General features: G+C 48.0%; 1 protein-coding gene across 1 annotated transcript in view; it reads right to left on the bottom strand.

Annotated features, from left to right (window-relative positions):
- Positions 1-16406, bottom strand: part of PBX3 (PBX homeobox 3) — a 155098-nt gene that overhangs the window by 19052 nt on the left and 119640 nt on the right. The window contains exons 3-4 of the mRNA XM_026657361.1: positions 11145-11386; positions 2224-2418 (exon numbers count right to left, since the gene is read on the bottom strand). Coding sequence (XP_026513146.1) covers positions 2224-2418; positions 11145-11386 — 437 coding nt within the window. The remainder of the gene's footprint in view (positions 1-2223; positions 2419-11144; positions 11387-16406) is intronic.

The following is a 16406-nucleotide window of genomic DNA, read 5'->3' as shown; positions in this document are numbered from 1 at the left end:
AGAACGGTGCTCCCTGGGGTGGTCTGACTCCACGTTATCTTACAATGGGATATGTCTGAATGGCACCAGTGAGTCCTAGCGTGCAGCACAGGGCGCGATACTCAAGCAGAGCTCTCGTCTCCTTGTTCCAGTGCCTGGGCTCGAAAGACAGAGATTTGTCCTGAAGGTGCTGCCCTGGCGCATGCGCCAGCCTGTCCAATTACCCAGGAAATGTGAGCGAGGTGAGCTGAGAGCAGGACTAGGCAGGGGAGCAGTACATTGGACTGGCCTTTTCCCCCTCGATTAGAAGGCCCTGTGCTCCCTTCCCAGTGTGCGGGGAGGGGCTGTGGAACAGAGGAATCCAAACCCCACCATTTGCCTGGCTCCAGTCTTCCCCTTGCACCCAGCGTAGTGGTTTTTCTCAGCACACTCTTTGGAAAGGACCCATTGAATATTTTCTTCAAAGTTCCCTTCCCCTCAGGGCTGCTTGCAATCTGAATGCCAGTGCCTCAGGCCAGCATGCAGTAGAGCGTCAACGCCCCTGCTCTCAGTCCCATCTGCAGGGCTCTGTTCCTCCCTCCCGCAGGCCCCGGCGCAGGCAGACTCTCCCCAGAGCTGTGTTTATCTCATTACTGGGCTTCCGCTCATTTGGCCTTGTTTACCTTCCTTCCTTGTAAAGAAATCACGTTCAAATGTGCATCTGCAGGCTTTACCTGGCTGCAGACATTTCCCCAACTGTCTGTAATTACCCTAATTTGCCACACCTGCCAGTGACCTTCTCATTAGTGAAATTATTTCATTCTTGTTTAGCTCCTAACAGCTTTCAGGTGTAAGGTGCACGGTACTAGCTACAGGGAGGCATTGCTAGGATTCTGCTCAGTACTTTGGGCTCCGAGGGTTTTGCTCAGTTTCCTCTCCTATACCATACATCTCAGGGAACCTAATTGCTATAGGTTCCTGTAATCTGCATTAGTGCAGCTCTCCAGGAAGGAATGACACCTGTGGTCACTAATGCAGCCTGCTCTGTGGTTCAAAAGAAACCTAATTGTTTCCATAAACCGCTTGTAATTTCAGTCTGTCTGTTTCTGCTGTTGCACCATCGTGTGGAGAAAGCTGGCACTCGAGATCAGCAGGCATTGCATTGCTCAGCTCCTCTGTCCAGCCTCACCCTCTCTCAAGTACCCACTGTCCTCCTGCGCCTGGATGTTGTTCCCTGAAGTACTTGGTGATGTCTCCATGGAGAGACAGGCAGATGCACTGTCCTACCCCTTGCATATGCTGGGCAGCCATCAAGCACTCCCTGGATTTCCTCACCATTACTGCTGTCAATTGAAATGTCTCGTTAGACTGACCTCACACTTGGTAAAGCAACCCCCATCCTTTCCTGTATTTATACCTGCTCCTGTATTTTTCACTCCATGCATCTGATGAAGTGGATTCTAGCCCACGAAAGCTTATGCCCAAATAAATTGGTTAGTCTCTCAGGTGCCACAAGGACTCCTCGTTGTTTTTCCTGATACAGACTAGCATGGCTACCACTCTGAAACCTGAGCAAAGAAAGAGTTCCCCAGGCCTGGGAAAGACCCAGAGAGCTTTAGAAGCGCCCTGTCTGCTGGGAGCAGCGCTGTACTCCGGAGACCCCACCAGACTGCTACACGCTGGTTCTGACTAGCTTCGCTGGTGCCAGTTCAGAGCCTGAGCCTGTCATCCTTTCGCGTGGTAGAGTCCAAAGGACACCCCAGCAGAATCTGGCCCTTTGTAAACAACATCAACCAGGCACATCTAGTCAACAAGGACACAGACCCTAACCTCGGCTCAGCCTTAGGCTGTGTGCAGAGTTGTGAGATAATTAACTCCTCAGTTACCAGATTTCAATATTTTGCAAGACACGTTTCTAAAACACCCACCCTGCGCCATGGCTACCTTACCCTGGGACTGTTCAAATATCTGCCAGGGTGCCCGTCACAGCCCTTACCTGGGTCCTGTACAGCTTTGAGATGTGTTCTGGCAGATGAATTGAAGTGAAGTATTTAACCCTTATACTAAACATGTTAAAAAGACACAGCATTTCCATGCAAGCTTTCTGCAGGGAACCTCCCCTTCCCGAAGCAGCCATTGAGTGGATGAGCAGCACTGTGAGCTGCCTCCCAAGGGCAGAGGCATGGCCCGGGGTGAATCAACACATCCTGGAGCATGTCAGTAAACACTGCCTGAATGAAAGCAGCAGCAAAACTATCCTTTCACGTACCTGGCATCAAGGAACCTTGATCTCAGAATCATTACTGCTTCACAAGTGCTTTGTTTGAGCTGCATCTGGATGGAGCTGAATTTTCGATGGATGATGCCCACCATCCTTTCGATCTCCTTGGGAGAAATGGGACGTGTCCGACTCTGTTCTCGGAGAAGGTTCATCACGTGTGTGGTGAATTCGTTACACGCCTGTGAAGGACAGAGCAGCTCAGAGATGGTTTTGTGCTGTCACACAGGAACATAACCACTGACCTCACTGCTGTGTGAAGCCACCGAGCATTTCCTGGGTCAGGTGCATGCCACACCCCAGCTGGCGTTGTGCATGGCAGGCTCTGCGGTGGCAATGAATTGTGAGGAGCCTGCAGTAGCTATCCTCAGCCACCTCACAATGGGGGGCAATGCATGCAGGAAAAGAGGCGAGGTAGCCACAGAGTGACCCCTCCTAATTTGGGAGATCGGGATACCGTGCCACTCTCCCCCGCCCCCCGCCCTTGCTCTTAACCATCAGGGTTCCCCTCGGGCTCATCCGGCAGAGACCTCCAGGGTCCTTCACTAGCGCATAGCCCGTCTTTCCCTTGTCAGGGAGCTGAGCCGTCCTCTGATCAGCAATAATATAACGGATAGACACAGATTTGTGAATGAAAGGTTGAGTCTCTTTTCTTTTTACAGTGCCAGGGGGGTAAATAAGCTATGACTACGCTATGGCTCTTTTTACATGTAAAGAGAAATAAATCTCAAAGACGGTGTCCGTGTATTTTTCTAGGAGGGGCAGACGGGCACCGAAGTAGAAGGGTTTGCTCAGGTTATAGCATATAAATAGCAACAGGCATGAGCATAATAGTAGCTGGGACTCCATTGTTGCAGAGCAGAGTTAATAACCTAAATGTGGGTGAGGACCCTCGCCCCCCCCCCCCCCCCCCCCCCCCGTATCTTTGAAGCCCGCCTGATCCCACGACTTCCCTTCTAGGAATGCACTTCACCACTCGCACACAGCAAGTAACTGTTTAACCAGCTGTGGCAGATTATGATATTTAAATCTCTTTGATTTTACCTAGAGCAAACCCTTTAAAAGCCATAATTTCACAGAGGCCATATGCCATACAGCTGCAGGGCTCTCTGGGCCCTGGCCTCACAGTATGGCCTGAAACACTGACGAGAGAAGGTGCTGGAAGCTTTGGATTCGCATTCCCTTCTGCCTCCACAGATTAAGTAGGGAGGAGGATAGTGCGATCTAAACTTCTCAGACTGCCTCATCCAGAGCCTTCCTGAGCTGGATGTTGCTATGAACGAGCCGTTGGTGTGCTGGCATTCTGGCTGCTCCGTAAGCAGAGGCTGGGGGCTGTCACAAACTATGCTGATTTATCTGTCTGTCCTCTCGTTCAAAAACAAAACCCAGCACTGTTCTCTGCTTGAGGGAACTAAGTTACAACTACAGAACTAATCTCTTCCTAGGGAACCAGAGTGGAACTCCAGCATATTCCATGTACAAACCTGTCATTGTCCTAACCTGGCCGTAGAAAGCCAGGGACCCAGCACTGTGCCAGTTGAGAGCTGCATTTTTTAGGCATGCAAAAAATAAAGGGATGTCTGGTCCTGTGAAAGGCCTTCAAATCAAGGAGGATGTCTCAGAGGCTTTAGGTGCCTTTGCAGGTGTGCATTTTGATTATACAAGCAAGGCAGATGTAGAAAAGCAAAGTTGAGCTAGAATCACTGCCAAATATGGCCAAAGGATTTCACTCTCATGTACCCCACATACCGGGCTATGACAATGACACTCAGCAGTCACTAAATCAGGCAGAGGAAACTGCAAAAGTCTTGATCAGGATAACCATGTAACTCTCACTGTGGTGTTAGCGTCACTTGTATTCAAAAGCTGGGGTTAAGAATCACCTTATGGTTTGTTTTGCATCTAGATTTTCAATGACTAATCTGAATTTCAGGAGCCCACGCGCGGGAAAGAGTTAAAAGTGAAAAGTTTATGCATCTAAAAACTCATAATTTCCTATAACATTTGCTGAATGTCTCACAACTTATTAAGTGAAGCCATCTATGAATGCAAATGCTGATTAGCAATTTGGCAATAGCCCAACATTTGCAGAATTCACATAGCTTTTCTTTAAACCAGTAGTTCATACATGATTAATTAGAACATCTCATTTATGTAGTGTGCACTTTAGCTCATTACTCTAAGTAAAATTCGTTAAGTATTTACATTTAGATAATTAAAATCTGGGTACACCCTTAAGAAAGATGCATACACTTCAGGCAAAGTGATTTTTTTTCTTTACACTACTGAAAGTAAATTACAGGCTAATTTACGTCCTCGCTGCACGGCTTTGGAGGCAGCAGTGTGACAAGGCTCAGCTCCTTGCCTCCAAGGGGCGCAGGACTCGCTTGGTGCACAGCGCTGTGACGGCTCTTGGGCCTGGCTGAGTCTCCCTGACAATGGCTCGGCAGTCCCCGTTCGGGCTCCACGGGCACCGCTGGAGCGAGGGAGGGGAGGCAATTAGCAGGGAGCTGCATTTCCATTCCCAGGCTCTAGTGAGGCTTCCTCAGTTTGGGGTTTTATATTTGAGCAAATCTGAGCTTTGTTTTTCATTTGCACATTTTCCCTTCGCTGGGGTTTATTTTTATGGCCCGAAACAACGAAATAGCAGGGTCCCCAGTGGTTTGCCAGCTCCCCTCCTCTGGCCAACGGGGGCCAGACCTGTACCTCGGCTGGGAGGGGCAGTGCATCCTCCTGCTGCCAGGGAGAAGGAGACTGGGAACTGCTCCTCTCCTCTCTCTGGGTCACTGGCAGTTGTTCCACTTGTGAACTGGGCTGGAGACATCCCAGGGGAATGAAATATTTCCACTCATCGGGGCTGCAGGGAAGATGGACAAGGACGTGTCTCCTCCTGCTGCGCAGACCAGGCTGCGAGCCTCCTCTCCCCATTGGGGCAGGGCAGGGAGACAGTAGCAGCGGATTCCCTGCCTGCCTGCAGGGCTGCCAGGCGTGTCTGGTCTGATTCTAGTGGAAGAGCTAATCCTGGAAACCCTGTTTAACCACATACACATAGTGTCACTTGTGGCCAAGCCTGGCAAGCCAGGGCTCCGCCCACAAGCAGGCGGCACGATCGAATGGGAGACACGTTGCTATTGCCAGCCTGAAACAAACCGCAGATCCCGGTTCTCACTGTTCTGGGTCCTGCTCCTCCAGCTCTGGCATGAGTCCCCACTATGGGCTGACATGGCACATGGTCACTACCTGGGAGCACAGACACGTGCCTGGCCCTGCTTGGCTCTGTTGGTTTTGCTAATGAAAATTAAGGATTCTTGGAAACTGGACCAGAAATTTAGTTCTGCGCCAAGCGACATGGGTTCATATTTTGTAAACTTGGGCACTTGCACATGTCTGACCCAGGTGTGGTGTTCACTACCTGCCAGCATCACCCCGGGCAGAACTGATCATGCAGAGCCACTAAGTCCCGATCCTAACAGTCCCACCATACAGCCCACTGCAGGATTGGGCCCTTAGAAAACACTTAGAGCTGGATCCCAGGGAATCTTTACATTGACATCCCTGGCCTCTGGATTTGAGCCCTTACTGCCACATGTAGCATCTCCAGCAATGAGCAGACTCAGCCTTCACTGGCGCTCCTCAGGGGAATGAGCATCCACTTCTTGGTAAGAGTCTGGAAGGGTCGGTTCTGCGTTTGCGTTTCACCGGTTGGCTCCCCAGCAGGAGTAATAGTACAGATGTTTCAGAAAAAACATTTTTACCCATCTGACTGTTATTCAAGAAGCTTTCGTTCATCGGGTAAATAACACAGGTTGGTAAGTAATGTATGTACCGAAATGCAGCATCTCTTTTCCTGAGACAACAGGGGGGCTCTGGTTTCCCTGAAAAATACTTGGCACTGAGAAAATGTCACGGGCACAACACTTGCCACCTAATTGCATCGTTATTCACAGGATTTGGGGTGTTTTTTCCAAAGCCCTGTATGAATGGAAACGGTTGCAGTGAAAATATTTTCAGGCATTTTTTCCCCATGAAAATATTTCTGCCCCAAAATGGTGTTAAACTGCCCTCCAGAAGGGTCAGATAATTCACTCTCTTCACCAGATCTGGCCATCTCAGAATGAGGCTGCTAAGGGGCGGCTGTGAGATCGGTGTGTTTAAACCAGGAAGACTGAACACACACAAAGGTTCTGTTTAAAAGCTGCAGTGAACGTCCTGCTTTCAGGAGACGAGAACCATCCCATGCTTGGGAAAGGCTCGCTGCTTTGGAGCTACAGAAAGGGCCTGATTCCAATTTCCCTCTCGCTAGTGTGCACCATTTAACTGCTGGGGAGTTACTCCTGAATCCCAGGGGTGGGCATAAGAGCAGACGAATGTGCCACATGGTCTTGTTCTCTCACGTTTAGTTACAACATCCAAGCTACTTGAGCCATTTCTTGCTACTATTTTTCAGGCCTCTTGGTGCCCTGCACATTACTAATAAGGTCAGGTTGTAAGGGCTGGCCTCATTAACCTGCTCAGAAACCCCACAGAAGCAGAGAATGCCTCAGCATGCTTTAATGCTTAATCAAGAGTTCTCGGAGTGCTCAAAGACAAGAGAGAGACTGGCTTAGTTCAGCGGCTGGACAGCCATGCCCCAAACAATATTCTGCACTAGGCCGCACTGCACCCGGGCGAGTTCTCAGCACGCTCGGTGGCACTTGTCTGGAGTCCAGGCTTCACCCTGATTTGGGGTGAATTCAGAAGACATCTGTGAACTCGGAAAGCAGGTTCCCAGCTGCTCGGGGAGGCTTGGGACCCTTACAATACTTTTGCCTACAGCAAAAATGTATTTCAGTGTAATTATAGAAGATAGCTTTCAATATGTCATCTCTATTATAGTGGCTGTAAATTATGGAGAGAACTGCCTGCGTTCAACCATTTCTCCTGCCACAAGGCAAGGGGGGGCTGCTCCTGGCATGACACACTTTCCTTTTTTTTTTTTTAAGTGCAGTCCCCTCACTGGCAACACATGTCAGAATCAAACTCTGTCTGGGAAATGTCTGCACAAATGGCACTTTGGTCTCTGCTCCTGGGTGCAAAGAGCCCCTGGAAGTAGGGTGACCAGATGTCCCAATTTTATAGGGACAGTCCCGATATTTGGGGCTTTTTCTTATATAGGCTCCTATTACCCCCAGCCCCTGTCCCGATTTTTCATACTTGCTGTCTGGTCATCCTACCCGGAAGGTTCGCAGGTAGCGAGAAATGGCGACATGGACGGAGCCCTTTTTGGAGCAGCCGCTCTCATGGAGTAGGCCTGCCCAATCCTTGTGCCTGAACCATGCAGTGGGAGCTATGTGGGTCCGCTTCCTCTTTATCTGTAGGACAGTAACAACCTTTCCGAAACTTGCAGCCAGGGAGGAGAGGGAAGCAGTCCTGGGTGCCTCTCGGCTGTGGAGACCGGTCCCGTTCTCAAGGCGAACGGGTTGCTGCCAGGCTTGGGAAACGATCATATTTCTGGAGAGCAGACAGTGCTGGCGTCAGGCTCAATGGGGGAAAAGATGCATGTTTCGGATCAGCTCTGCCTCTCTCTCCTAGCGGCACCTGTGCAGCCTGCTCTGGTTCCTGGGGTTTGGACAGATGGCTGTGGCATTTCGGCTGAAACCTTTGTAAATGGAGCTAGTCACCTTTCCTGGCCCCAGTCGTTACACTTATTACAGCCAAAGAACACTTGCCAGGAACGAGCGATTAGCACAACCATGGGATTAATTTCAGCCCCAAATCCAGCTCCAGCCTCTCCCCCTGGGATTTTATAAGGGGCTTTAATTCACTGCTGGGGCGGCTGTTTGTTAATTTGATGAGCATCGCTACCTACGCAGCATAAAGAGATGTATTCGTCAGAGCGTCGCTGCCCAGCACAGTGTGGGGAAGGGTTTGGGGACTTGCACAGGTTGTTTCTTTATGGAGGAAAAGGACCCTTGAGCAAAGTCACTGTCAGTCACTCACTGAGTCCTCCGGCACTGTAATGACATAGTGAAGGATTGCTGGCCGCAGATAGGACTAATGGCCAGTGTGTGAATAGCCCTGGCCTTGAGCCATAGCAACAAAGGTTCTGTCCACATTTCCAGCAGAACGTGGCCTGCACTGCACCGTCTGGGGAAAGCATCCAACCCGTGTCCCCAAACGCCTCCTCAGCTGTCCACATGACACAACTCCCTCCCCACCACCCAGCTTCCTGTCTGCTCCCTGACACCCAGACGTGTGCTGCTGATCCGAGACCTCCGGGAGTCTCTCAGAGGGGGCCTGGCTGCATCTTAGATTCCAGAGCTTGTGAGATTTGAATGATCTCAACTCAGCGGCAATCGGTGTCAAGCCAAGAGGCTTCCAGAGCTAGTGGGCCTTTCAGCGACTGTTTGGTTGTAAGAGATGGGGCCTCATGGAGAGACCCGGGGAAAAGAGAGGGGCCGATGGGCAGGCTGGGGGACTATTAGAAGGCTCGGAAAGAGGGACTCTGGCTGCCCCTGCAGACGTATTGATTGGCGGCGGGGAGGCTCCAGGAATCTGTTAGAGACAAAGAAATCCAGAATGTTGAATAGGCGTGTGTGCGGCTCTGGAGCAAGAACCTGCAAGGAGCAAGGACTGTCCCGCCGGCTCGTCTGGTCAGGTTGCTCAGGGCAGTGGGCAGTGCGCACACAAAGCAGCAGGACCAGCTGTGCTGTCTGCCTGTTGCCTGCTGCTCCTACCTGAAGATCCCACCAGTGTCCAACGTGGCAGATCATGGCATTTCAGCCGGTTGGCGTGCAAGTCAGCCACAGATTCTGCCAGAGCGTGGCCCTTACTGTCAATACCTTTCCGGGAGACTCCATTAACTCTTCCGTGTTTTCTTTTTTGTTAATTACCTTCGTAAAACAGGAAATTAAACTAGCCCAAGAGCCTCTGTGGGGTTAAAATGCAAGGTCTGAGCATCCTAAAGCCAAGGACCCCGGCTGGGAGACAAGCAAGTCCCCTCCCATGGCTAAGCCCCAGCAGAGCAGACTGGGGGAACTTGCCAAGCCACAGCAGAGCAGCTAAGAACATAAGAACGGCCGTACTGGGTCAGACCAAAGGTCCATCCAGCCCAGTCTCCTGTCTGCCGACAGTGGCCAATGCCAGGTGCCCCAGAGAGAGTGAACAGAGCAGGGAATCCTCAAGTGATCCAGCCCGTCGCCCATCCCCAGCTTCTGGCAAAAGAAAGGCGCCTGAGCAGCGCTGTGATTTCCTTTGCTGTCGTGCTTTCAAGTGGGATTTTTACCACTGCCTTATGGTCTCGGTTGTGGTTTCATTTTGTTCAGAGGGACGCTTCACAGTAATGTGCTGGGGTGAGCCCAGAACTTCCCCACCTTCAGCTCAGGAAACCACCAGCTGATTAGGTTCGTTGAGCTCATTAGGTTCAGGGTTTATAAGCTTTACTAGGACCTCTCTGGAGGGAGAAATGAAGCCATTATGGCTGAGGCTGGCAACAGCCAGGGGTCTGTTTTCTTCCCTTTTCTTCTCCTGCCCCCCACCCTTCCAGCTCCTTAGATTCAAAGTTGTCCAGTAAAGAAACACAAAGGAGAATCACTCTCCCTGGTGGCTCTGCAGGCTGGTCTCAGTGCACAGTCCCTGCCACGCTGGATGCATGGGGGCAGGGAAGCCACACTGCTCTGCACAAGAGCAGAATGCAGGTTTTTAAAGATTTCCCCCACAAGAACAGCATGTCACCAGGTCCCGGAGAAGAACCCGCAGCCCTGAGGATCTGCAGAGGATTATTTATATCATGTAAAAATACTGAGAGCAAATGTCAACCTTAAAAGGTTTCACCATCAACTTAATTTGCATATTTCTTATTATTATGAATAATAAATTATCATCTTAAATTTATATAGTGTATTTCATCCTGAATAATCCTGTAGTGCTTTATATCATCTACATGGCTATAGTTTATAGAGAGAAAGATACAGATTACCATACCCAATTGAAACTTCAGGCAGAATTTAGAGAGGAAGAATATATTTGCCCAGGACGCTCAAGCTAATGCTCTAAATCTTGCAAACAATGCCATGAGATCTTCAAAACCACAAGTGGTCAGGACCTCTGAAAGACACCACCTCCAGCAGCAGGGGCCACCTAGCACCATGCTAGAGTCTTGGATTCACTGCCAACTCCGAGGAAGATTGATACCTATTAACTCACCAACACCATTTCCTGTTTCTCAACCATCACCCAGGCAAGTACTAGCCTAGGCCTGACCTTACTTAGCGTGTGAGATCTGATAACCTCTCCAAGTGCTATGGCTCCCAGCCAGCATGTGCATTTTGGCTCACTGAAGCACTGATTTTACTAGGGTTCATTACAGGCTTACAAAGTGGCACTATTTAACGTTCCCCCTTTTCCTAAGGGTACATCGAAACAGGGATAAAAGCCCTGTGGCACAGCTGCAGCTGGCCCAGGTCAGCTGACTCAGGCTCACAGGGCTCAGGCTTAGAAGCTAAAAATCTCTGTGCAGACATTTGGGCTCAGGCTGGAGGCGGAGATCCGGGACCCTGCCCCCTTGCAGGGTCCCAGCTTGCTCCAGCCCGAGCCCGAGTCAGCTGACCCAGGCCAGCTGTGGGTTTGTTATCCCTGTGTAGACACACCCTCAGAGTCCCCTAACCGAGCAGTTTCTAGGATGTTTTCAGTGTGCACCCAGTCAGAACAGTGGGGAAGAACAGATAAGAACCAGGCCTGCCAGCCAGCCTGGTCATTGCCACCGAGCTCCGCCCACAACATCAGCCCTTTCATTCGACTGCCCAGCTCTTTAACCAGAGAGAGAGAGAGAGGTAATTTTTAAGCCCTATAGAGAAACAGGAACTGGTTAGCAGAGGTGCAGAGACAAGTGGCAGCAGGTCCACATAGGGCTGTGAGAGCGATGTCTGACCTGTTCATATTTCTCCAGCTCTGTGTGATAGATTTGTCTGATCTGGGTCAATTTGGCTCTGTAATCTGAGTGTTCGATAGAGTTATCTGAGGACCCTCCAGAGGCTGCTGCGGCTGCGGCTGCTGCTGCCGATCCCCCACCTTTCTCAGGACCTGAAACCCCTTCTGCCAGAAGCATATTGTCCAGTCTCATTAGCTGGGGATCGGGAGGGTCTTCCTCCTGGGCTCCTCGGATGCTCAAACCTTGGGTAAAAAAGAGAGAGACAGACAGAGAAACCACAGTGAGTATTTCCCATGCCCTGGCGAGCTCCTGCCTGCAGCCAGCCCCACTCCCGGGGGCGGGCTGGACCAGTCATTGTAATATTTTACAAAACCATTCTCTGCTGGGAGAGACATTGATCCCTAGGCGTGAGGGTGGATAACGGCTCTGTCCCCATCACCATGATGGCCTAAGAGGTCCAAGCCTCCCCCAGCCCTAAGGAAAAGTCGTATAGAATTTAGCAGAAATAAAACCAATAGGGCTGTATAGAAATTACTCTGAAAACCCACTGAATTTAACAGAGGATGAGAGACTTGTCACAGAACTTTTCAAATACCCTATAGATTTTTTTAATTCTTTACTGTAAATATGACAGGAATATACTCATACATGATGTTTTCCTTTATTTTTCAATAACATACCTAAATCTAAGCACTACTTATTTAGTAATATCACACGGATAGAAGAACATATGGTAGGAGTAAGTTTGTGTTATTTATTTGTCTGAGGTTCGTGGTGTTCTTGCTGAGACTTGCTGGGCAGAAATCTATCCCTGCTACAGGATCCAAAGGGTTAACTGGAGTGTCTGCGGAAGGGGTAGCATTCTCGACTGAACTCCAGGGGACTTCCCATAAGAGTAAATCGGTGCTATAACTCCCAGTGGTGTCAACCAAATATACCTGCGGGGGAGCCACCCTCCAAAGGGCAGCGAGCTCCTGCAGTGCATCCAACCCCCTCGTGGAAGGTTTAGGCGTTACAAGGGCAGCAGCGGGGATAGAAGTGAGGGCAAGATAACAGAAGTGCCTCTTCACGAAAAGCTGAGGGTGATGGGACCCCAGCATGCCCTCCTGCACACAGCCCTGCCATGCAGAACACTGCACCACTCTGGAGCTCACATGCAGATTTAAACACGAAATATAAACAAGAACGAATGATGCCTTCTCTTACCACCCAGGCATTTAACTGCAGTCAGGATGCTGAGATGCTAAACATGGGTTTGAAATTGCCGGCACTATTACAGTATGTTGGTGGGAACAACACTTTAAACCTAATTTCTGTTTTAAAATTAGACCATCCAAAGTGATGCCCAGTCAGCAATCTCATCTGAGTGCTACAGATCAAGGCTGACAATTTGTAGGTTTAATCAGGGCATGCAGGCACTCTGCCAAGATGATATCAACAATGCTGAAAACAAAGTTTAAAAATAATTACACTAGTATAAAAATCACTAGAGCCATTGCTTCTCGAATCAGCACTTCTATTAAAGATGTAACACAACCAGCGATCTCCCAGCCCAATTAACCTCTTTAAATCTGTTTAAAACCAGGTATTCACACACTAGTTAGACAAGATCCCAGTGGGTAGGAAGTTGGCACCTCGCATGTTTGCATTCTGATTCTGCCGTCTGTGTCTGCGCCTGTTCTTAGTTACACACAGTGGTGCACACTCTGTGTAAAGTGCAGCGGACATAACAATAACATCCAGAAACTGCCAAGTGTTCCGCTGAGTACCAGCAATGCTATTTTCTAGGCTAGCCTCCGTGCAGCCCACACTCTTTTAGAAACAGATTTGATCCCTTGATGTCCTGAACTCCACACACTGCATGACACGACCCCGCATTGGCCAACCTGCCAGGCACAAGAAGGCACAGCTTTAATTTCACTCTAAGACACACATTTTAAACCTGTCACCTTCATTTAAAAATATAATTCCATATAATTTAATTGGGACAATAAAAATGTCTCATTGTCATTTTAAATTATTTCTGTTGCCTGTTCGGAGGTTGAACAAGGTTTGAAAATATAATGTATTATCATCATCCACTCACTGACTGAGCCCAAAAGTTAGCACCAAGAACCGTGTGGGTCAAAGAACTCTGAAACAGGAGTCCAGACAGCTTTGCCTCTTTCTTCTGGCATTTACCCGTTCACGGACATCAACGTTACCAGCTCAGCCTCGCTCAAGCCAATACACCTGCTTAGCTCATGGAAGTGTCTTAGAATTAAGATTTGGCAGGTTTGTTATGTGTGTGTCTGTCAGCAAAAGAAAGTGCAACAGGTCAAAGAGACTAGAGGAAAGAAGAACAGAGAGAAACTAATTTTCCTTGGATATTCTCTTTCTGATTTGTACAAAGAATTTTTTCCCTACTGAGGTGATTGTCCTTTTTGTTGTCTTTTCCCTCTCTCCCTTCCAGCCTGGCTTTTAATGTTTTTGAACAGCGTTCTGGTTTTCTAACCCTCTCCCGTTTACATTTTCAATTGTTTCCTTCTAAATACCCATTCCTATTGTTATTTCTTTGTTCTTTGTCTCCTGTTAGTTTCTTTTCCTGTACTTTCCCCCAGCGGCTGTAGAGTCTTATGGCCTACAATGGTCTTTATTCACCGTCAGAGATTTCAATAGTGGTTTCACTCATCTCCCGACAGTTAAACACACGGGACCAAATTCTCCGCTCAGGTAAATGGGCCCCACTCGTCTGGCTTCCTGGTCCTTGTACTTTGGAGTATGGGCCAAAGAGTAAAAATTTCTGCACAAAATGACTGTGTGTTTCTAGACTGAGACTAACACAATTACTGAGCTTCCTGGTAACAACATGCCTAAGAGGAGACAATGCTCCCTGGTTTTAAATAAATACAAAAGCAGACCAGCTGGAAGGAGGGTTAAAGGAGTCAATGGAAGAAAGAGCCCCCCTTCCCCTCCCCAACACAAGAGGAAGGAATGTAGCAGCAGACACCGAAAATGACCAAGCTGCCAGAGTCTGCAGCTCACAGTCCTAATATACTGTTATAACGCAGGTAACACCGGGAGTGGCAAATTGTTTTCTTCCTAGTGGGAAGTAATATGCGTAATTCCAAAGCAGAGATACATACAGCCCAGAGAGTGGATGTCTGACAACACACAAAGAAATGGGAAAGAAAGGGAGGTAACATACCACGATCTAGCATTCATTTTGCTACTGAGTGAGTTCCATCGTTCATGTGAATGGCAAAGCCATGAGTTAATTAACTAACTCCTACAAGAGTTAACCTTGTGTGTGGGGATAAATGTGTTAATCCTCCCTAGTTACTTTATGAATTATATGCATCAAATCAGCACAGAATAAGTAGGAGATTGTTTTCCTTTAAGGGGAAAAAGCAGGGAACTCTTTGTATTCTGTGTAACCACACTGTTTAGGAACACTGGAGTTACAAATCATCCAATCGGTTCCCCTATCATATATGTAAGTGAATCTGATAAGAAAGATCCAGAACACTTCCTGGATTCTTTAGTAAGGAGAAAACACTTTTCTTTATCCACGGGGCATCCGTTTGTTCTCACCTAGCACCTGCCTTTATAAATTACTTTCCATTTGAATACAGTGATAATATATGTATTTTCTGACATATAAGCTCAGACTCTGGGGCTATTGTTTCCCTTTTTTATTCCTCAGTATATCAAACTATGAGTTTATTACTGTTTAGCTCACTGACCTTTCAATGCATGGTGGAATTAAGGTACAGAGCAGACTAGAAAGAACACAATAATACATCACTTCCAGAACAACTACAGATGTACTAATGGCACAGGAAGTGTAAGGTCTTAGCCAGACAGTAATAACCTAGCCGTGCACTGACCAAAAGGCGAATACTTTCACCTTAATATGGCAGCTAGAATGGTGCGTTTTTAAAGCACTTTGCAGGTTCCCTTTGTATAAAATCACAGAACTGTTGGGCTGGAAGGGACCTCAAGAACTCAAGTCCCCAAGAAAACCTAGACCATCCCCAACAGGTGTTTGTCCAGCCTGGTCTTAAAAACCTCCAATGATGGGGATTCCACAACCTCCCTTGGACGCCTGTTCCAGAGCTGAGCTCCCCCTAGAGTTAGAGAGTTTTTCCTAATATCAAACCTAACTTTCCCTTTCTCCTTGTCCGATCCTCAGTGGACATGAAGAATACCATCCTCTCTAAAACAGCTCTTAACATGTTTGAAGACTGTTATCAGCGCCTCCCCCCAGTCTTCTTTCTCAAAACTAAACATGCCCAGTGTTTTTAACTTTTCGTCATAGGTCAGATTGTCTATATCCTCTAGCATTTTTGTTGCTCTCCTCTAGACTCTCTCCAGTTTGTCCACATCTTTCCTAACATGTGGTGCCCAGAAGTGCACACTCCAGTGGAGGCCTCACCAGGTCCAAGCAGAGTGGGACAATTACCTCCCGCGTCTAACACTCCTGTTACGTAATGTGCTCAGTAATATCTTCTTATGCACATATGGGTCCGTATAAAGTTTAAAAATCTAGTATCCTTGGTGACATTAGAGCATTATAAGGTTAACAAAAAGCATGTTTGCTACTGATTTTAATCTGCTTATAACCACAACATTCATTTCAGTATCTCCACCATTTTTAGACAAATCACATAAACAGACACTAAAACGTTGTTTAACAATGAACTTGGCTTTGTTATAAGACCACAGTTTTAGCATATCTTTCAGCAAATCCTAATTAGCTGTCTTTCTACATGCTGTGCACCTGCCCCCACAGATAATAGACGAGAGCATCTGCATAGACTGCTGCATTCAGAGGCCAATAAATAAATTGCAGGTCAAAATTATTACAAAGCTTTCTTCGAATAAACCCATCTTCTTCACAATAGAAAGCTGCAGATATGAAAAGTACCTAAAGCCCACTCAAATGGTATGATTACAGGGGCCGTTTGAGTTTAATAATCTGACTCTAATTCAGGCATTTTCAACAGCTCATTAAGGGTTCATTAATATATGGGCAAGCTTTTGAATTATAAATAAGCAGATTAGAAACCTGCAGTGTCTGAACTGTACAGTACTATCCTGACTAACTGAATAATATTGCCAACACAATGAAGGCTTGACCCTTGGGGCTGGCCTCCACCTCATGATTCCTCCATCTTCTTTATTTATTCATTCCCTCGTTCCAGTTGGGAAGAAGGGTCTCTCCTGAAGTTCTTGGTGCTTAGATGGATATTTTGCAACACACAATCCAAATGTAACAAC

The sequence above is a fragment of the Terrapene carolina genome, unplaced genomic scaffold (assembly GCF_002925995.2).
Source record: "Terrapene carolina triunguis isolate 2854851 unplaced genomic scaffold, T_m_triunguis-2.0 Scaffold238, whole genome shotgun sequence".
Lineage (NCBI taxonomy): Eukaryota > Metazoa > Chordata > Testudines > Emydidae > Terrapene > Terrapene triunguis.
This window is presented reverse-complemented; position numbering and strand designations above follow the sequence as displayed.